At 41.1% G+C, this 22,850-nt stretch overlaps 1 protein-coding gene across 3 annotated transcripts in view; it reads right to left on the minus strand.

Moving 5' to 3' along the window:
• The window catches only part of Dennd4a (DENN domain containing 4A), a 110,859-nt gene that overhangs the window by 37,937 nt on the left and 50,072 nt on the right, over nt 1-22,850 (minus strand). For all 3 annotated transcript variants that reach the window (XM_045160137.1, XM_004662555.2, XM_045160136.1), the window contains exons 9-15: nt 21,783-21,841; nt 17,745-17,889; nt 17,296-17,471; nt 14,156-14,256; nt 9,684-9,902; nt 7,248-7,393; nt 846-979 (exon numbers count right to left, since the gene is read on the minus strand). In XM_045160137.1, the coding sequence (XP_045016072.1) occupies nt 846-979; nt 7,248-7,393; nt 9,684-9,902; nt 14,156-14,256; nt 17,296-17,471; nt 17,745-17,889; nt 21,783-21,841 (980 nt within the window). The remainder of the gene's footprint in view (nt 1-845; nt 980-7,247; nt 7,394-9,683; nt 9,903-14,155; nt 14,257-17,295; nt 17,472-17,744; nt 17,890-21,782; nt 21,842-22,850) is intronic.

The following is a 22,850-nucleotide window of genomic DNA, read 5'->3' on the forward strand; positions in this document are numbered from 1 at the left end:
AATTGTAGATAAAAATAAACATATTTAATACTAAAGAGATAAATAATAAATCTATCTTTATCAGGACCAACCTTTCTTTCCCACTTGACTTGAAGGTAGGAACAATGTATCAGTTAAGTTAAATGCCAAGTACTCAGCAGTCTCTGACAATTTTTTGTTTTGTTTTTGGTGTTTGAGGTAGGGTCTCACTCTAGTCCAGGCTGACCTGGAATTCACTCTGCTGTCTCAGGATGGCCTCAAACTCACAGTGACCCTCCTACCTCCGCCTCCCGAGTGCTGGGATTAAAGGTGTGCACCACCACCCCTGACTCTAAATTTATGAAATTAACAATGATCAGTTTAAATAATTCTGAATTTTTGCACCTTAAAATAAAAATTTATTTAAAAAGGAACAGTTTGAAAGGCATATTATATAAATCAATACTGACTGGTTAAATTGGGGCAAATATTGGTCCTAAATTAGCTCCACAATCCCTTTGTAAATCGGTCACATTAATCAGTGTGTGCACAGAACAAAAAGGGTGGAAGTGAGGAAAGCAGTTTTAGAAACAAAAATCAAAATTCTACAATGAAAGTGCTGTATTTGAGTGTGGGGACGTTATGTACCAGTGAAAATACTTAATAAATACAGGTAGCTGTTCAAGTCTGAATTATGCAAAATTATAAATTTTTTCTGCTTATACCTCAAAACTTAATAATGGATGTGGGATAAGCTTGCTTACCACCTAAAAATTAGTGATCTGTACAGTTTGGATTTTTGAAAATACCAGAGTCCTTAGAAAGCTATGTCACAGATGGTGGATTGCGTCTCTCTTTCAGTCTCAAACATTGTGCCTCTTGAATACCTGTACTGTAAAGGGGGTTCTTCACCATTGGGCAGGTGGGGGATCTCAGGTGGTGTTACAAAAACAGTGTGTTCACTTTTAAAAGATTCATCCAGTTCTATAAGTCGCACTTCACCGCTCTTGTCCATATCCACCTGAAGGAGTTTAAAAAACATATTTTAAGAAACCACATTAGAGCTGGAGAGATGGCTTAGTGGTTAAGGTGCTTGCCTGCGAAGCTTAAGGATCTAGGTTTGGCTCCCCAGAACCCACATGAAGTAAATGCACAAGGTGACATATGTGCACAAGGTTGCACACACATCTGGAGTTCAACTGCAGGAGCCAGAGGCCCTGGCATGCCAATTCTTTCTTTCTCTCATAAATAAAATTAAAAAGCCGGGCACGGTGGTGCATACCTCTAATCCTAGCCCTTGGGAGGCAGAGGTAGGAGGATTGCCATGAGTTCGAGGCCACCCTGAGACTACACAGTGAATTCCAGGTCAGCCTGAGCTAGAGTGAGACCCTATCTTGAAAATCCAATAAATAAATAAAATTTTAAAAAATCACATTAGGTAGGCAAGTGTTCATCCATAGAGTAATGACTAAATAAACCACTTGCACAAATGTATAAACTAAAGAACTATTAAAAATAAGACTGGGCTGGAGAGATGGCTTAGCTGTTAATGCACTTGCCTGCAAAGCCAAAGGACCCAGGTTTGATTCCCCAGGACCCATGTAAATCAGATACACAAGGTGGGCATGCATCTGGAGTTCGTGTGCAGTAGCTGGAGGCTCTGGTGTGCCCATTCTCTCTTTTGCTCTATCTGCCTCTTTCTCTCTCTCTCTCTAATAAATAAAAAAAGTAAACAAGTCTTGTAATACTACTATAGAAATAGCTCCACAATGATTAAGTAAAACCAGCAAGGTAGAAATAATCTGCTAAAAGGAAAAAGAATTACATTGCTGAAAGTATCACAGACAATAGTCAAACCTGAAGTCCAATAAAATAGTTGGGTTAGTTTATGATCGTCACCTCATACTTAGAAAGTTCTACTCAAAAACAAACAAAAAATCCACAACATTGGGCTGGTGGGATAGCTCAAGATGGGTCAGTGTACTTGGTGCACAAGCATGAGGACCTGAGTTTGATCCCCAGCACCCACATTAGAAACAAAAACAAAAACAGGGGCTGGAGAGATGTCTTAGTGGTTAAGGCACTTGCCTGCAAAGCCTAAGGACCCTGCTTCGATTCTCCAGGTCCCACGTAAGCCAGATGCACATGGTGGCACATGTGTCTGGAGTTCATTTGCAGTGGTTGGAGGCCATGGCATGCCCATTCTCACTCTTTCTCTCTCCCTCTCTCTGTATCTCATAAATAAATAAATAAAAATAAAATTGTAAAAAAACAAAACAAAACAAAAAATAGGCCAGGTGTGATGGTGCACGCCTTTATCCCAGCACTTAGGAGGCAGAGATAGGAGATTGCTATGAATTCGAGGCTGCCCTGAGACTACATAGTGAATTCCAGGTCAGCCTAGGCTACAGCAAAATCCTGCCTCAAAAACAAACAAACAAACAAACAAACAAACAAACAAACAGTCGGGTTTGGCCACGCACATCTGTAACTACAGTCTTTAGGGGTAGGGTAGCAGTAGAATTACAAGGACTTCTGGTCCAGCAGTCTGACTGAGAACAGCAGCTCCAGATTGGTGAGAGACTGGTCTGAGGATATGATGTGGAAGAGCCACAGAGGAGGGTACTGACATTCTGCTGCATGTGTGTGCAGGAGGCATGTGCGTCCGCACAAACACATATATACATCATACATATACACACTCCATGCATACACAGATTTTTAAAAAGTAAAAGAAAAATCATAACTCATAAGGAAAACCATTAACTTGAAAGACACCAAAATAAGCATAAAAAGGTACTCAGAGGAGGCTGACGTAATGCAAGAGAAGAAAACTTCAAAATAACCAATGCAAACCAATGGAGTAAGAATGAGGTGCTTTGTAAAAGGGAACACTCTGTGAATCCATAGACAGACTATAGATATGGTATCAGAAATAAAAATATATGATCAGCTGGGCATGGTGGTACACACCTTTAATCCCAGCTCCCAGCACTTGGGAGGCAGAGGTAGGAGGATCACCATGAGTTCAAGGCTACCCTAAGACCACGTAGTGAATTACAGGTAGGCCTGAGTGACAGTGAGACCCTACCTTGAAAAACAGAAACAAACAAAACAAAATTTAAAAAAAAAGTATACGAGCAACACTGGAATATAAAACATTACCCTACCAGAGATATTATGCAAATAAAACATATTTCAGAAAAAAACTGGAAAAAAGAAAGAAAAAAAAAAAGAAAATATGAGAAAACGTTTCCTGTACTGAAGGAAATGAATTCACAGAATAAAAGTGCTGACACATGCCCAATTCAATGAAGAAAAAAGGCCTACACAAGGCATTTTCTCAGGAAATTCAAGGATATCAGGGATCAGGTCTCAGAGAGAGAAGACATCAGACAAAAGATCATAAATCAAAATGATACTAGACTTCTCAACAATAATAACTTCAAGAAAAAAAAACAATAGAGCAATGACTTCAAAGTTTTTTCTAGTCAAATCAGCAATCAAGGAGTAGGGAAGTAGAGAAGAAATTTTCAGCATCTTCCAATTATCCTTTCTCCTAAAGTTGTTGGAAGATGTGCTTCACTTTAACCAGGAAACACACAAGAACATATTTACTGAAGCCAGAATGCAGGACATGTAACTACAGACAGAGGCTGATATAATTACCAAGATGGAGGAGAAAATACCAGACAACAGAATAGAAAGCAATCAATTCAGATGAAAAGCTCCAGAAAAACTTAAAAAAAGGTCAGATAACCTGATGTCTTGAAAAATTAGAGTATTTCAATCTGTGTAAGAGTTCCAATACTAACTGACAGAAAACAAAAATAGAGCAAGTATTGACTTCAGGGAAAAAAAGGCTAACCACAAGAATGCTAAGAATTATAGCCAATTACAATATGAAACATTGCACTGTCGATTCAATACCTCAATAAAAGACATTTCCCTTTAATTGTTAAAATAAAAAAAAAAGGAAATCTCTGTGCCACAATCCTCTACTTATTAATGGGATATCTCTGACTTTTATGAAGCACAGCACAGCAACATCTGTCTATAGAGAGAGAAAAAAGTCCAACACCCACAGTAAGATAAAATTAAAATAATCTTCATATTCTCCTTACACTTTTCCACAAAACATTACTATACTCAGAAAATACTGCAAATGGATGGCCGAAAACCAAGAAAAATGTCTTAGCAGACTATTTGTTATAAAAATTGTCCTTAGTAAAGCATCATCCTACAGGACTAGACTTTAAGGTTTTCAAATATAATCGTGTGAAGAACAAGAACACACTGTTATTAAATTAGTCACAAATGAGACTCAAATTTCTCATACATTGCTTTGTCTCGTTTCTATTCAGTGTGTCAAATGTTTTCTGGATGGATAAAGTAAGAACAAATGAGGAATATGTCTAATTTCTGTTCAATCTTAGTCATTAGGTAGCAGTAGGAGTTAAGCACATCTAATTATTTTATTCTTTATTTAGGATTTTTTGAGGTAGGGTTTCCCTCTAGCCCAGACTGACCTGGAATTCACTGTGTAGTCTCACAATCCTCCTACCTCTCCTAGGATTAAAGGCATGTGCCACCACGCCCGGCTCCAATTTTATTTTTTTATAGCTAAATTGCCAGAGGTAAGATGGTTTGCTATCTTTAAAAAAATGAGCTCAATGTGACTCAGCTAAGGAATCCCCTCCACATCCGTGACCAAAGTGTGCTGAACTTGAGGGGATGTCTGCGGGCAAGCACGAAGACTGGCTGTGGACGGCGTCCAGTGAGCTCTGCTGCGGGACACCAGAGCCGCAATGGACCTCTGCGCCAGGTGTGCAAAGCTTCGGACAGACTTCAGTGTTTGGGGTAATTTTTCTACTGAAATGTCCTTTGAATTGCAACAAAGCAACAATAAGTAGCTATGTTTTAGGGCACAGGTTTTCAAGAGTTTTTTGTTTGTTTTGTTTTGTTTTTTTCAAAGTCTTGCTCTAGCTCTGGCTGACCTGGAATTCATTATGTCGTCTCAGGGTGGCCTCGAACTCAAGGCAATCCTACTTCTGCCCCCACAAGTGCTCAAGAGTTTTTCTTTTCTCACCCCCCACCCCGAGGTAGGTCTCACTCTAGTCCAGGCTGACCTGGAATTCACTATGGAGTCTCAGGGTGGCCTTGAACTCAGGGTGAGCCACCTACCTCTACCTCCAGAGTGCTGGGATTAAAGGCGTGCGCCACCACGCCTGGCTCTCTTTCAAGAGTTTTCATTTGTTTGTGTGTGTGATTTTTTTTTTTTTTTTTTTAATGACAGTGAGAGAAAAAGAATTGGCACACTAGGTCTATAGCCACTGTAACTGAACTCTAGATGTGTAGGCCACCTTGTACGCACATGTGACCATGGACGCTTGTGCCACCTCATGTGTCTGGCTTATGTGGGACCTCGAGAGTCGAACACAGGTCCTTAGGTTTCACAGGCAAGTGCCTTAACCACTAAGCCATCTCTCCAGCCCTATTTGTTTGCTTTTATGCTACTGGGGATTGAACCCTGGGCCTTACACATGCTAGGCAAGTGCTGTAGCACTGAGCTATATGCCACACCTAATTCACAGCTTGGATTTTCTGACTAGTCATTGAAATCTTTAAGGGAGGGCTGGAGAGATGGCTTAGCAGTTAAGCCAGTTGCCTGAGAAGCCTAAGGACACAGGTTTGATTTCCCAGTACACATATAAGCCAGATGCACAAGATGGCACATCCATCTGGAGTTCATTTTCAGTGGCTAGAGGCCCTAGAACACCCATTCTCTCTATATATCTCTCAGATAAATAAATAAAAAAATAAAATAAAATCTTAAAAATATCATTAAGGGAGTGTTAAGAAAAATATATGTATAAGTAGTGTTTCACTAGGTCTAGATTTTGAAGAGGTAAATAAAATGTTTGGAAAATAATAAATCCAGAAGTAATGATTATACATTTAATTTAATTTTATTTGAAAATTATTTGAAAATTTTCAGAATTTAAATTTAAAAGGAATTGTAGGGGCTGAAGAGATTGCTCAGTTGTTACAGGCACTTGCTTAAAAAGCCTGACAGAACAGGTTTGATTTCTCAATACCCATGTAAAATCAGACGCACAAAGTGGCACATGCATCTGGGAGCTTGTTTGCAGAGGCCAGAAGCCCTGGTGCACTTATATTCTCCCTCCCTCTCTGTCTCAAAGAAATAAAAATATTAAAAAGTAACTAAATACAAGGAACTTTTCAAGTCACCCACTGCACTGCTTCCCATCGTGACTTACAGAAGACCCTAGACATACAGAGCACACTGCAGCTTAAACCCCACGCACACCACGCGGCACTGCCTCCACCCAGGTCAAGCTGACTTCCCATTTCCTGTATCCAACACACAGGGCCACTCTTCTCAACCTGTTCTGACTCCGACCTCCACGCGGTCCGCACCTGTGTGTATGCTCTCTTCCTGGGTAAGCTCTGACAATCCACAACTGTCTGTCCCAGGAAGGGCAGTCTCTTCACTCCCCCTCTCCTTTGGGTTTCCACATCAGACCAGGCCTCTGTGAGGATGCTCTCTGTACCTGGGTTGGGCGCTGGCACCCACACTCAGCTACTCTACCTTCCTTCCCTGCTGAGGCTTAGACACCCCTATTACCTCTGTTCTCTCACTTCTTCTCTTTCTAGCAGGAATAGCCACCTAGTTATATTTCACCTAAAGATTCTGGGACTGAAGAAAAAAGAAGGTGGTTTCACATATAGATATAAAATAGAATTAAGTGCTGGATGTAGTGGCACACGCCTTTAATCCCAGCACTTGGGAGGCAGAGGTAGGAGGATTGTCTTGAGTTTAAGGCCACCCTGAGACTGCATAGTAAATTCTAGATCAGCCTGGGCTAGGGTGAAACCCTACCTCAAAACAGAATTTACTGATTTAAATTATAAGTTTATTCTCAACTGCAGAGAGTTATGTGAAATCTCTTTTACGCTATACCCACCCCCAGCACGTGACATCTCAGCATGTCAGAGGTCCATGGGCTTTGGAAAAATGCCCACTGTAAGTACACATGGAGGGTTAGGGATCTGATTATTAAAATAAGACTAATTTAGTAAATCCTGCAAGATGCCTTTAAAAAGTACATTTTGTAATTTCTATCAAGTCACCAAAACTCTCACTGTAAATGGTCAACCCTGAAAGTATTTTAGATTTTGTTAAAAACTATAAATCAAAACAGTAGCTCATAACATCGGTAGCAGTCACATAAGAGCTAGGGCTCTGTGCAAATAATGTTACTTACTTTATCTACGCAATCATCAAAAAATGCCAGGCTCGCGTCTTTGTCACTGACAAAAGAGCACTCCTCAATGAAGCGAATAAACATTTGTGTCTTGGTCATCATGTTATAGAATTTTTGATGTGATCGATCCCGGCTTCTTAGGAAAGCTATTCAATATAAACATATAATGTGAGAATATAATCATTCATAGATTCAGAAAAGTTTGAGCTAGAAGAAACTTGATCAACCATGTCATCTACACCCCCATTTTCTCCACTATTTTGCAGAAAAGAAAACTGAGGTCCCGGGAAGGAAAAGGACCTGACAACCAAGAAAGCAGTACTCTGTGGCAGAAGATAGCACTGGGAACGCACCCCACCTCGCCTCATCTCGGAAGCCTGGGCGGTAGTTGGAAAGGAGAAAGCAACCGAACAAGGAGTAGCAAAGGAACGTGAACCCAGATAGTTCCAAATTTCACCCAGAACGATCTCTTGAAGATTATATATAAATCAGTATATTTCAAAGATTTTATTTTTTTGTCCAAATGTTTGCATGTTATGTGTACCTGATCTCATATATATACAATTATATATATATATGTATACACACATATACATACATATGTGTGTATATATATACCTTTTCCCCTTCCTTCTGGTAATCATGTGCTTGTGCTCCCTATTAAAGACAAGTTGACTTCTGGATTTCCCCTTCCACCTCACTCACTATACTCAGCCAATATGCACTTGGACTATCTTTTGGACCCATGAGCTTGAGCTTTTTCCAGCCTCAGATTTTGCATAAGCTGTTCTATGTGCCTGAAGTACTCTCTTGCATTTGCTCTGTTAAATTTTACTCCTCTTTGAGACTGTGGATCAGACACTTCTTCTTCTGTGGATTTAAAGTCATAAGCTAAATTTACTCACTCATGTAAGTTCCTAATTGCTCATCTTCTTGTTTTATATTTAAGTTTATATTTATTTATTTGAGAGAGAGAGAGAAAGAAAGAAGCAGAGAGAGAGAGAGGGCAAGAATGGGCACGCCAGGGCCTCCAGCAACTACAAATGAACTCCAGACACATGCACCCCTGTGCATCTAGCTAACATGGGTCCTGGAGAGTTGAATCGGGACCCTTTGACTTTGCAGCCATCTCTCCAGGCCCTCTTCTTCACTACAACCTCTGTGGAAGAAGCAACCATGTCTCCCTCCCTTTTCTCATGGTCATCTCTATTTTGCACAGTAATATATACCCAATGCCTAGCATTTGGAAGCACTCAGTATATACTTACTTTTCTCTCAAATACTGAATACTACAAAAGAAAGTAAATGCAGGGGTGGGGCTAAGAGATGGATTAGCAGTTAAGTGCTTGTGTGCAAAGCCTAAGGACCCAGGTTTGATTCCCCAGGAGCCATGTAAGCCAAATGCTCATGGAGGAGCATGTGTCTGGAATTTGTTTGCGGTGGCTGGAGGTCCTGGCATGCCCATTCTCATTCTATCTCCCCCCAACACACAAATAAATCTGTAAAAATAAAATAATAAAAAAAATGCTTAGCCGGGCGTGGTGGCACACGCCTTTAATCCCAGCACCTGGGAGGCAGAGGTAGGAGGATCGCCGAGAGTTCGAGGCCACCCTGAGACTACATAGTGAATTCTAGGTCAGCCTAGGTCAGAGTGAGACCCTACCTCTCGAAAAACCAAAAACAAACAAACAAAAAAAAGCCTAAAAATTTTTTTTAATTTTTATTTTTATTAAAAATTTTTTATTTTTATTTATTTATTTGAGAGCGACAGACAGAGAAAGAGAAAGAGAGAAAGAGAGAAAGAGAGAGAGAGAACGGGTGTGCCAGGGCTTCTAGCCACTGCAAACAAACTCCAGACGTGTGCGCCCCCTTGTGCAATTGGCTAACGTGGGTCCTGGGGAATCGAGCCTGGAACCAGGGTCCTTAGCTTCACAGGCAAGCGCTTAACTGCTAAGCCATCTCTCCAGCCCTAAAAATATTTTTTTTAAAAAACAAAGTAAATACGTATCATGACGCCAACTACTCTCTGGGACTTCCTAACCTTTTCTCCTTGTGGTACAGACAGAAAATGGTACCTGTAAAACAGAAAGAAAACAAACAAGGCTGCTCAAGCCTGGAAGGGACCATCCTAGGGGTTCCTCTGCAGCCCCAATACTGCCTGGAAGCCCCGAAACCTGGAAACCAATTTCTCAGTACCCTTGTGATACCCAGAGTAGAATACCTATGCTTAGGGGAGTCTGTAATTTTCAGATCATTTCTTCTGTGTATATTTCTAATAGGATTCTATTTAATGTGCCAGAGAAAGAACTAGTCCTTTCAACACAGATCACCACAGCTGACCCTCATACAACCTCAAAGTAACCATGAACTACCAACTCAGATAGCAACTGGGTCACCTGAGCAATACGGAAATTACAATACTATATACTCACTCACCTTGCAGGGCAAAAAGAGAGGTTGCATCTGTGGCTGTCTCAGATGGGGCTTGTGTTATTGGCCTTAAGTATGATCTATAACCCTTTAAAATAGAGGCCATGAAAAACAAAAATGCCTCTTGGATTTCCAAATCTATCATGTGCAACCTTTTTCCAGAGTTGAAATCATAATCATTCATTGCCAAGTCCATTAGTCCATCATCTCTTGGTCTCTGCTGCACTGTGAAGAAATAACAGTATTAGTGTTTCTCATCTGTCAAAACCAATACTCATAGGCTAGAGAGATGGCTTAGCAGTTAAGGCGCTTGCCTGAGAAGCCAAGGGACCCAAGTTCGATTCCGCAGTACCCATGTAAACTAGATACACATGGTGGCACTTTCTGATCTCGGCTCCCCAGCACTGGGGTTACAGGAGTACACATCACACCCAGTGTTCACATGAGATCTAGAGATGTGCTGGCCTCAGACCCCTCAGGTTCTCGGCTTGCACAGGAAACATAGTTAGCTGTTGACTCCTCTCTCCAGTCCTTAATGCTGTTTTTTTGTTTGTTTGTTTTGTTTTTTTTTTTTTTTTTTCCGAGGTAGGGTCTTGTTCTAGCCCAGACTGACCTGGAATTCACTGTGTAGTCTCAGGGTGGCCTCAAACTCACGGCGATCCTCCTACCTCTGCCTCCTGAGTTCTGGGATTAAAGGTGCCACCCCACCCGGCTTCTTTCCCTATTTTCAAAAGAGTATATTTTACATTTTATTTTTATTTATTTACTTGTGGGGGGCAGAGGGAAAGGGAGAAAATGAGTACTCCAGGGCCTCTGCCCACTGCATATGAGCTCTAGATGCATGCGTCACCATGTGCCTCTGGCCTCCATGTGTTCTTGGGAGTCAAATCTAGGTCCTTAGGCTTTGCAGACAAGTGCCTTAACTGCTAATCCATCTCTCCAGCCCTTTCCAAATTATCTTTTTTCTTTTTTTCTTTCTTTCTTTCTTTCTCTCTTTCTTTCTTTCTTTCGTGTGTGTGTGTGTGTGTGTGTGTGTGTGAGAGAGAGAGAGAGAGAGAGAGAGAGAGAGAGAGAGAGAGAGAGAGAGAGGGGGAGAGGGGTAGGGTCTCACTCTAGCCCAGGCTGACCTGGAATTCACAATGTAATCTCAGGGTGGTCTTGAACTCACAACGATCCTCCTACCTCTGCCTTCCTAGTGCTGGGATTAAAGGTGTGCACCACCATGCCTGGCTCCTTTCCATATTATTTTAATGACCATTTGCTTTAGTTAAAAAAAAGAAAGAAAACAGGTTGCATGAGGAAAAAAAAAAAAGAAAGAAAACAAAACCCTGAAGACCTGCCTTGGAGACCGACTTGAATGAGTGAAATCTAGAGAAAGAGGTAGAGAGCAAGGGAGAGAATGGGGGCTCAAGGGCCTCCAGCTGCTGCAAACGAACTCCAGACACATTTGCCACCTTATGCATCTGGCTTTTATGTGTCCTGGGGAATCGAACCTGGGTCCTTTGGCTTTCCAGAGTTATGAATGAAGCCCAGGACTGAAAACCCCAAAATATATTGGTCAAGAAAAAGTCAATGAGAGGACCATCACATAAGAAGTGTAAGAGACATCCACCCTGTCAAATGAGCAATTCTAAAGATAGAAACAAAAGAAGAATGAGAAAACATAATAGGAGACCTCCTAAAGTTCATAACTCTGTGGTAACTGTTTCCAGAGACATCAAAGAAGATGAACCGATGCTCAAAGAACATGAAATACAGCTTTAGAAGCCTTGTATCAGAGCATAAGTCAGTGCATAGAGGCTATGGATAAGATGAATAAACACCTCCATGCATATGAAGAGAAGATGAATAAGCAACTTACTGCACTTGACAAGTGTCTCCAAGAGGACAGAAAGACAGGTCAGGAGCTGAAGGAGATGCGGGTGAAGGACTGGCAGGAGGTGAATGAGGCCCTCAACTGCAAGTCTAGTCATGAGAGGAGGATTGTGAAAGAGACTGAAACAGATCACAAAACTGAGTTTAACAAGTCAAGAATAAAAACAAAAAAAAAAAGTTGACAGCTAAGGTGACAGATTAGATCAAGTGGAGGAAAGAATAACAGCCTGAAGATAGAACCCTTAAAATGAAGACAGAAAGAAAGAATGAACAGACAAAAAGGGAATTTAAAAAGTTGGATGAGAAGGGGCTGGAGAGATGGCTTAGTGGTTAAGGCGTTTGCCTGCAAAGCCAAAGGATCCTGGTTCAATTCTCCACGAACCACGTAAGCCAGATGCACAAGGGGGCAAATACATCTGGAGTTCGTTTGCAGTAGTTGGATACCCTGGCATGCCCATTCCCCCTCTCAAATAAATAAATAAATAAAATGTATTTTTAAAAAAAAGTTGGTGGGCTGGAGAGATGGCTTAGCGGTTAAGCGCTTGCCTGTGAAGCCTAAGGACCCCGGTTCGAGGCTCGGTTCCCCAGGTCCCACGTTAGCCAGATGCACAAGGGGGCGCACGCGTCTGGAGTTCATTTGCAGTGGCTGGAGGCCCTGGCATGCCCATTCTCTCTCTCTCTGTCTCTCTCTCTCTGCCTGTCTCTCTCAAATAAATAAATAAAAACAAACAAAAAAATTAAAAAAAAAAAGTTGGATGAGGAAATGTGTGAGCTCTGGGACACTATGAAAAGAGAAACATTTGGCTCACTGGCCTACCTGTGGGAGAAGAGCGGCAGGCTGCTAGTAAAGAAAACCTGGTTCATAAAACACAAGCAGAAATTTCTCCAAATCTTGAGAAAGACAAGGAGATCCAGGTACTGGAAGCAGGCAGGGCCCCAGTGAATGTAAAAGCACTCCATGACACAGTATAGTTAAATTGTCAAGAGTGCAGGACAAGGAAAGAATATTACAATCTGCAAGAGAGAAGCGCCACCTCACACTTAAAAGGCAGAAACACGAGACTAACATCAGATTTCCCAGAAGGAACTCTAAATGCCAGGAGGGCATGGAATGATGTACTTCAGGTTCTAAAAAACGTAGCTACCAACCAGGATTATTATATCTGACAGGCTGTCATTCACAGTTGAAGGGGAAATAAAGACCTTCCATGACAGAGATAAATTAATGGGTTTTGTGACTACTAGACCAGAACTGCAAAAGTTGCTTAAGGGTGTTTTACATCCAGAGGAGAAAACTTTGACAAACACCATCATTAAAACATATGAATAAAGGTGTGGGGGTGCACACCTTCAATCCCAGCACTTGGGAGGCAGAGGTAGGAGGATCTCTGAGTTCGAGGTTAGTCTGGGCTACAGTGAGACCCTAGCTCAAAAAATAAAAAAATTTAAAAAGTGATAAATTCTAAAGAAAATATAGATCTCCCTGTGAGGAAGAGGAAAGCATCAAATATTACCAATACAGTAAACAAACAAATCAAGAGCAGAGTAAATGTGCAGCAGAATACACCCACAACTGCCAGGAGAAAACCAGCAAGAAGGACAGGACCAGGCACAGGGCGCCTGTAGCCTGGAATGTCCATAATGAGGACACAGAGTGGCCGAGGGGAAGGACAGACCCAACAAAACTCTGTGAGACACACATCTCACCTGTGCGGACATAAGACTGTAAGGATGAAAAATAAAATCCCAAGCAACTGTATCCAAAAGTCAGCAGGAGGAAACAGATTAACCAAACAGACTCCAATGTGTTAGAGAAAGGTTACTGTATGTCATCCTGGAGCAGTCTGTCACAGTATGGTAAGTGTACGTGCCCCAAGTGCAAAGCCACCTACAAGATTCACAACTGCACTTCATCGGGCTTAAGAGGTTCTACCACCAAGCAAGCAGAGGGCAGTCTGCTGCCTTTCCACCTCAGGGGACGTCTAATGTATCAAACAGTTTATTCCAAAGGATCTGAAAGTAGAAGAGACACTTAGATACACTACAAGGTTACAAATGCTTCTTTTTTTCTTTAGTCATCAGGTAAATGAAAACAATGGAATTATCAAAACATGTTAGAATTTGGAGAAGTTGTATGTGGGTAGAACCTGTATGGAACACAATCTGGGGGTTCCTCAAAACAGCCATGTGTTCTAGCTATTCCATTCCGAGGTGTGTATCCGGAAGTGAAGCTGCCATGAGAGGTGCGTACATATCTGCTCTCTGGCAGCTTCAGTAGCCACGAGGTACAGTCAGCCCACGCGCCAGTCAAGAAATGGCTGATAGAGAACATGGTTCTGTCAGTGTCACGAACACAGTCAGAAGATACTATGTTTCCATATACGGATACAAAAGATGAGCTCAAAGCAGAAGTACTAATGGGGGCTGAAGGAAGCGAGGGTGGGTGGGCATGATCAACACATGATGTATTTCTGAACTGAAATTCACTGAATCTATTTGTACAGTTGTTACAATAAACAAATGTGAAGAAACAAAAAACACAGTAAGTTAAGCAAAGTTAAGTCTCTCTCAGATTAATTACATCCCTTAAATTATCCACTTACATTTTGCCAACTGCTGGTGCAAATTACTCAGTGTGTTCATCAGATTTTTACATGGCTTCTTTGGAAGAATTTTCCAGGCCACATTCTTCTTGTCACCAGTTCTGAGATTAAAAAGATTAAAAAACATTGCCAATATATTTGTTAGATAGATCTTTTGAGTGCTTTTGAGTACCTGCTATAAATATAACAAGGTAAAAGAGAAAGCTCGCTGAGCAAAAAATGAAACAATCACACTCAGAATATTTTAGTTCATGGGGAAAATCCTACAGGAGTATATTGGGGTGGTGAATATTTTAACTCAATTTGCACGTAAGTAGAACCTGCTACTAAATACAGCTCAAAACTTTGTAATCATGAAGCAGGGTATAGTGGCTCATATGTACAATCCCAGGACTTGAGAGGATAAGGTGGGAAGGTCACCATGAGTTAGGTCAAGGACAGCCTGGTGAGACCCTGCTTCAAAAAAATCAAAAAAACAAAAAACAAACAACAACAACAAAACCTGCCAGGCGTGGTGGCGCATGCCTTTAGTCCCAGCACTCAGGAGGCAGAGGTAGGAGGATCACTGTGAGTTTGAAGCCAACCTGAGAATACATAGTGAATTCTAGGTCAGCCTGGACTAGAGTGAGACCCTATCTTGAAAAACCAAAAAATAAAAAATAAAAAGGGGTGCTGGAGAGATGTCTTAGCAGTTAAGAGCTTGCCTGTGAAGCCTAAGGCTCGATTCCCCAGGACCCACGTTAGCCAGATACACAAGGGGGCGCACACGTCTGAAGTTTTGTTTACAGTGGCTGGAGGCCCCGGTGCACCCATTCTCTTTCTCTATCTGCCTCTTTCTCTGTTGTTCTCAAATAAATAAAAATAAACAAAAAAAAATGTTTTAAGTAAAACTGGGACTGGAGACATGGTTTAGCAGTTAAGGCACTTGCCTGCCAAGCCTAAGAACCCAGGTTCGACTTCCCAGTACCCATGAAAGCCAGATGTACAAGGTGGTGCATACATCTGGAGTTTGTTTGCAGTGGCCAGAGGCTCTGGCATGCCCATTCTCTAATGAATAAATATAGAATAATAATTTTAAAAAAGACTTGGGCTAGAGAGACTGCTTAGCGGTTAAGGTGCTTGCCTGCAAAGCCTAACGACCCATGTTCAACTCTCCAGATCTCACTTTAGCCAGATGCACAAAGGTGAGGCAGCACAAGGTCATGCATGCCCACTAGGTGGAGCAAGTGTCTGGCATTCAATTTTAGTGGCTGAGGCCCTGGCATGCCAATTCTCTCTTTCTCTCTCTCTCTCTCACTGTCTCAAAAAAAAAAAAAAAAAAAAAACTTGCCAGGCATGGTGGCACAGGCCTTTTGTAATCCCAGCACTCGAGAGGCAGAGGTAGGAGGATTGCCATGAGTTCAAGGCCACGCATAGTGAAATCCAGGTCAGCCTGAGCTACAGTGAGACCCTACCTTGAAGGAAAAAAAAAGCACTTATAACTGCATTGATACAGAGTATTATCATACTTGAACTGGGATTGTGTTAATCACCACAAAGCTTAATGTGGCAACTTTCACTCTTCATTTAAGAGGTCTAGACACTGAAATATTGGGGAAAATGTTACTATAACACTTTTCTTAAATGAAAGAAAAGAATTAGAAAACTTTAGATGAATTTATGTGCTACAGAGCTTATTAAAAGACTTTGCTATACTTAAAGAGTTTCTTAGTTTCTAAAAATGTAAGTAGGGGCCCATGCATCTGGAGTTTGTTTGCAGTAGCTTGAGGTCCTGGTGTGCCCACTTTCTCTCTCTGCTCTCTTCTATCTCTCTCTCTCTCCTTGCAAATAAATAAATAATTTGGGGGGGGGGGAGTTTTTGAGGTAGGGTTTTACTGTAGTCCAGGCTGACCTGGAATTCACTATGTAGTCTCAGGGTGGCCTTGAACTCACAGTGATCCTCCTACCTCTGCCTCCAGAGGGCTGGGATTAAAGGTGTGCACTACCACGCCAGGCTATCAGTTGAGGTTTTGATGCATGACAGACACAGAACCAACTTTTAAGTGGTTGTGAAGCTTTTGTAATAAAATGGAGGGACTAGGCATATAGCTCAGTGGCAAAGCGTGTGCTTAGTATGCATGGGATCCTGCGTTTGATTCCCAGCATTAACAAGTAAGCAGAGAAAATCCTATTTCATATCTACTAATTTAAGTACCAAAGCCACATCAGCTTTTGGGCTTTGCTGATACAGTATATCACACTTATTTTTTAAGCATGTCCTGTGGACGTACTGCTGTTGGTATAAACCTCCTCTTCCTGACTGACCTAAAGAATTAAACTGAAATTAGGGGCTAAAAAGAAACAATGAAATGTGTGTGTTCATATATCTGTATGTGTATATGTGCGTGTGTGTGCATATATATTCCTAAAATGTCAAGGTGGCAAAGTCATTGTAATGTGTAGGTTAGTTTGAAATTAAAACACATTACACAGACTTCCTGTAAGTACTAGTATTCTGAGAGTATCACACCAGCAACAGGGCTCAAGTACTAACCAAGCAATAGTGTTTTCATTCAAGTTTCAGTTCCACCTATAGCTACCTGACAAAAAGAAAATAACTGCTTTCTATTTTTAACTTGATTTCCCTTGTGTAAAATTTCAAAGTAAACATAAGACTGTATTTCTTAAATATTTAAAGCCTATGAATTAATGGTATATTTTATTTCCAACAAAACCATCTCTAACATATTAACTATACTTTGTTGAATCATAACAAACAAGAACTGACTCAAGGGCTGGAGAAATGGCTTAGCGGTTAAGATGTTTGCCTGCAAAGTCAAAGGACCCAGGTTCGATTCCCCAGGACCCACATAAGCCAGATGCACAAAGGGCACATGCATCTGGAGTTCGTTTGCAGTGGCTAGAGGCCCTGGAGTGCCCATTCTCTCTCTGTCTAACTCTCTTCTCTCTCTCTGCTTGCAAATAAATAAATAAAATTAACAAATATATATTTAAAGAACTGACTCAAGGATGACAATAACCCCAAATATAAAGAAAATAATTTATCTCAACAGAGTGCTACTTAGCAACTATAAAATACAGGCACATGCAGATGTGGTGAAGCTGTCAATCAAGGGGTGTACAATCTAGCATCTACTTACTGAGAAATGGTGTTGGTGTCAAGGTCAACACAACTGACATCCGGTGGAGGATCATAGAGGTCAAAGTATCTGGAATCGATCCCTACGATGAATGGGCATGGTGCACTCAAGACATCTGCTAAAGCCAGTGGGCAGAGAGGAACATACGGGCATGGCCAGTGGAAAGGGAAAATCATCTTGGATAAACAAAGGGTGGGACAATATTAAGCATTCTGACACTGAAAAATAACACAGCACACACACAAAATTATCTTTGAAATATTATTATTACTAATGTGTAAGAGTTGATAAGGAATAATTAAAACTAAAGTTGAGGGTCAGAAACTAAAATTGATCCAAGTATGTATAAACTTGTTACTTTAAATTTTAGTCATGAAAATGACTTTAAATTGTATGAGTACGTTATGTGTAAACTCAATAGACTGCTGATAGGGCTGTGTGATACTCACAGACACTAATGCTTCTGTCACACTTGTAAGCACGGAGGGCCGCAAGGAATGGATGAGGATTTTGTGCTCCGTCACCGCAAACACCAGGAGTGTCACAGCATTTTCAGGGCCGAGGTTCTGCAGTAGTGTCGAAAACTTGCCACCACTATATACTCAACAAAACATGCAATTAGAAACAAAGATCCCAGTTAGCCAAAACAATGAGGGAGAACTCATTATATTTCATTTTAAATGTGATGGCTGCTCTTAGGAAGAGAAACAGTATCAGACACATGATGAAAACAGTGAGATTTTATGAAGCTTAAAAGAATTGCTCATTTAGGGCTGGAGAGATAGCTTAACAGTTAAAGTGTTTGCCTGGGAAGCCAAAGGATCCAGGTTCAATTCATCAGGACCCATGTAAGCCGGATGTACAAGATGGTGCATACATCTAGAGTTTGTTTACAGAAGGCCCTGGCGTGCCCATTCTCTCTCTTTTTCTCTCTCTCCATGCCTATTCTTTCTCTATCTGCCTCTTTCTCTCTTAAATAAATTAAATAAATAAATAAATTACTCATTTAGCTAGGCATGGTGGCACATGCCTTTAATTCCAGCCCTGAGGAGGCAGAGGTAGAAAGATTGCCATTGAGCTCAAGGACAGCCTGAGACTACAAAGCTAGTTCTGGGTCAACCTAGGCTGGATTGAGACCCTACCTCAAAAACAAAAACAATGGCTCATTCTTGTGCACTGCATTTCAACACGGAAAATGAAGTCACCTGCTTCTGTTTGTTTCTTAAAATTTCTTTGTTACCATTGAGACAAGGCTTGCTATGTAGCCCGGCTGATCCCCTGCACCTTGGCCTTCCAAGTGCTGGGATTACAGGCGTGTGCTACCACATCTGACTATCTGCTTTATTTTATGTAAAATGATGTGATATGTAGATTACATCCCCCAAAAGAATTCAATTAATTAGGAGTGCTTTGGTTGAAAGCTAATCCTTTAATGGAAGTTTTTAAAATTATTCATTAGAGGACGGGGAGAGAATGGGCAAAACAGGGCCTCTGGCCACTGCGAGTGACTTCAGATACATGCACCACCTTGTACATTTGCTTTACATGGGGACTGAACTTGAACCCAGGCCTTACAGCTTTGTAGGCAAGCACCTTAACCACTAAGCTGTCTCTCCAGCCCAGAACTTTTCTGAGCATGGTCCATCTCTCACTGTAACTATGAGGACAACTACGGCTTACAGACCCGCCTCCCTTAGGTAAATAGGAAGATCCAAGCTTAACAATTTATAGGTAGACAATCCTGACTACTGCGATGACAATAACAATACAAGTCATGACCTACAGAGTGATGAGATCCACATACAAAACAAATTAACAATCCAAAGAATGAACTCAGATGTTCTATATAGTATGAACAAAGTAACTAATCCAGTAGCCAAGTAGCATTTTGCCTACATAATGCTATAAAATGTTTCACTGGATTTTTTTTTTTTTTTTTTTTTTTGAGGTGAGTCTTGCTCTAGCCCAGGCTGACCTGGAATTCACTCTGTAGTCTCAGGGTGGCCTTGAACTCACGGCGATCCTCCTACCTCTCCCTCCCAAGGGCTGGGATTAAACGTCTATGCCCACGCTGGATACTGAATTAATTTTTAAGACTTGTTATTATAATTTGTGCATGTGCATGATGTCAATGTATATGATGTCAATGTATGCCACAGTGTGTGTGTGAAGGTCAGAGGACAACCTCAGGGTGCTGGTTCTTTCTTTCCACTTTGAGATGGGGTCTTTTCTTTCTTTCTTTCTTTCTTCCTTTTATTTTTTTGGTTTCTCGAGGTAGGGTCTCACTCTAGCCCAGGAGGCTGAGCTGGAATTCATGATGGAGTCTCAGGGTGGCCTTGATCCTCCTACCTCTGCCTCCCAAGTGCTGGGATCTTTCTTTCTTTCCTCCCCTCCCCCACTCCTTTCCTTTTTTTTTTTCTTTTTTTTTTTTGGCTGCTGGGAAGACCACACTAGCTGGCCAGGGAGCTTCAGCTCTCTTGACTCTACCTCCCACCGCCACACATGCATTGTGCCACTTTGTATCTGGCTTTACATGGGTGCTGGGGATCCAATTTATGGTTGGCAGGATTGTGGAACAAGTGCCTTTAACCACTGAACCAACTCCCCAGGCCTTAATTTTTTTATGATGAAGCAAAACTAATAATGCCCACGAAAAAACTCTGTTTAGTGAAAATGGAAAAAACAATCCCAGTTGATGGATAAATAAAACAACAGGAATTCATACAACAGAATACTAATCAGAGTAAAAGGAATACATAATGATACACAATAACACCAATGACCTGGAAACGTGTTCAGTTAGAAAAAAGTCAATTGGGCTGGAGAGATGGCTTAGTGGTTAAAGTGATTGCCTGAAAAGCCTAAGGACCCAGGTTAGATTCCTCAGTACCCACGTGTGGTGGTTTGATTCAGGTGTCCCCTATAAACTTATGTGTTCTGAATGCTATGTTTCCAGCTGATGGAGATTTGGGGATTAACTACTCCTGAGGCAGTGTACTGTTGGGGGTGGGCTTATGGGTGTTATAACCAGCTTCCTCTTGTCAGTGTTTGGCACACTCTCCTGTTGTCCATCTGATGTTGCCCAGGAGGTGATGTCCACCCTCTGCTCATGCCATCGTTTTCTCCTGCCATCATAGAGCTTCTCCTTGAGTTTGTAGCCAAAATAAATCTTTTTTCCCAAAAGCTGCTCTTGGTCAGGTGATTTCTGGTGGCACATGCACCTGTTCACGGGCAGTGGCTGGAGGCCCTGGTGTGCCAATTCTCTCCCCCTCTCTCCCTCTTGCACCCATATCTCTTTGCTTACAAATACATAAATACAAATTTTTTTTAAGGAAAAATGTCAGAATTAAGGCCACCTACAGTATAATTACTTTTCAATGAATTGTCCAAATCAGATAAGTATATGGAATGAAATAATGGATTAATGGCCACCTAGGGTTGTGTATTTGTGTATGAATAGGAGGAAGATGGCTAACTGCTAAACATTATAGGGCTATTTATTTACTTCATACAGACAGAGACACACAGAGAGAGGCAGAGTGGTTATGAGGGGGCTAGGAACTCTTGCCACTACAAACCAACGTCAGACACATGTGCTACTTTGTGCACCTAGCTCTATGTGGGTACTGGGGAATGGAACCCAGGCCATCAGGCTTTGCAAGAAATTGCCTTTAACTGCTGAGCCATCTCTCTAGACCGGGGCTTATTTTTTTAGGGCAATAAAAATGCTTAGGATTTTATTATAGTGATGGCTACAGAACTCTGAATATAATCACTGAATTCTATACTTCACTTGGGTGAATTTTGTGATATTTAAGTTGTATCTAAATAAAGCTGTCACCTAAATGAAGTTCTTGGAGTAATTTAGGGTCATTTATAATCACTGGTTCTGGTTTATTTTCAGCTCAAACAATGGTTAAGAAAACACTCATCTTTCTGGGCTAAGGGCTAATGATGAAATAATTTGTAATGCTGACAAAGTTTTCAAAGATGGCAGCTGGTCTCCCTTAGGTGTGTGGTATATAATAGTTTAATTATATTGCAAGCATTTCTGACAAAAACATTACACAGCTAATTAAATTTCAAGAAATAACACTGTAGGGAAAATGTATTTCATAATTTCTCTGACTTTTTACAACAATAAAAACCAGTCTACTGCTTAAGAATTGTATTTTTTTTATTTTGGGTTAAATTTGTAATTGCCTTTGAATGTACTTCAGAGGACAAGTTAAAAATAACTGTATTCATAATTTATGTAGTAGTACTTGATAAAAATAAGCACATACAAAATACCAAACACTCTGCTGTCAAGGTTTTTCTTTTTTCTTAAAAAAACTGTAACTCCAAAATTAAGTAAAAGGAACAAGCTAAGAAAAGTACTTCCATCAACACTTGAAATTTTAGCTACAAAAGAGAGATTATGCATCTATTATAACCTTAGTTCACATGTGATTTAGAGAAACCACCCAAAATGAAGTTTCACTTACCTTAGTGGAAGGGGTGAAGAAACAGGCTGACTGAGAATCAAACTGTCGTGTGGTGATAGCTGGAAGAAAATTTAAAGTATTGGTATCATAAAGGTGAACTTTGAAACACCACTTTCTGGCATGGCACTGCCATATGGACAACGCTGAGACCAGGCAAGCTTCCCAGCTTGCTAGTGACAGAACAGTCAGCACCAGGATTCTGCCCGGACCTCTGACCCCTTCCAACAACTTCTTTCTTTCTTTTTTCCTAGCTAGGGTTTCACTCTAGCCCAGGCTGACTTGGAAGTCACTATGTAGTCTCAGGGTGGACTCGAACTCACAGTGATCCTCCCACCTCTGCCTCCGAGAGCTGGGATTAAAGGGGGGATCTACCTTGCCTAGCTAAGCAAACAACTTCTTATTCTGAATCCTCTCTCTTCTGTCTTCAAGTTTTTTAACAAACTTGTGTTATGAGATTAAATTATTCACTCAGCATCATAAAACTAGGAAATTTATAGCCTACAGCATGAATCTAGAGGCTGCCTATCTTATAAACAATTCTTACACTCCAAAATGACTCTTTATATGTTATCTACCCGATCTCGTGCTGTAACTGCAGAGTTGAGCTCTTGCAACAGAAACTGGTTAGACTTTAATAATTAAAATATTTAGTGTACAGGGGCTGGAGAGATGGCTTAGCAGTTAAGGCATTTGCCTGCAAAGCCAAAGGATCCCAGTTTGATTCTCCAGGACCCATGTAAGCCAGATGCACAAGAGGGCGCATGCACCTGGAGTTCGTTTGCAGTGGCTAGAGGCCCTGGTGTGCCCATTCCCTCTCTCTCTCTCAAATAAATAAATAAATAAGATATATTTGAAAAAAATTTAGTATACAGAGCCAGGTGTGGTGGTATATACCTCTAATCCCAGCACTCAGAAGGCAGAGGTAGGAGGATTGCCATGAGTTCAAGGTCATTCTGAGACTACATAGTGAATTCCAGGTCAGCCTGGACTAGAGCAAGACCCTACTTTGAAAAATAAAATAAAATAAAAAATATATATAGTATACGGTTCATAAGAGGAAAAGTTTGC

The sequence above is a fragment of the Jaculus jaculus genome, chromosome 10, assembly GCF_020740685.1.
Source record: "Jaculus jaculus isolate mJacJac1 chromosome 10, mJacJac1.mat.Y.cur, whole genome shotgun sequence".
Classification (NCBI taxonomy): Eukaryota; Metazoa; Chordata; class Mammalia; order Rodentia; family Dipodidae; genus Jaculus; species Jaculus jaculus.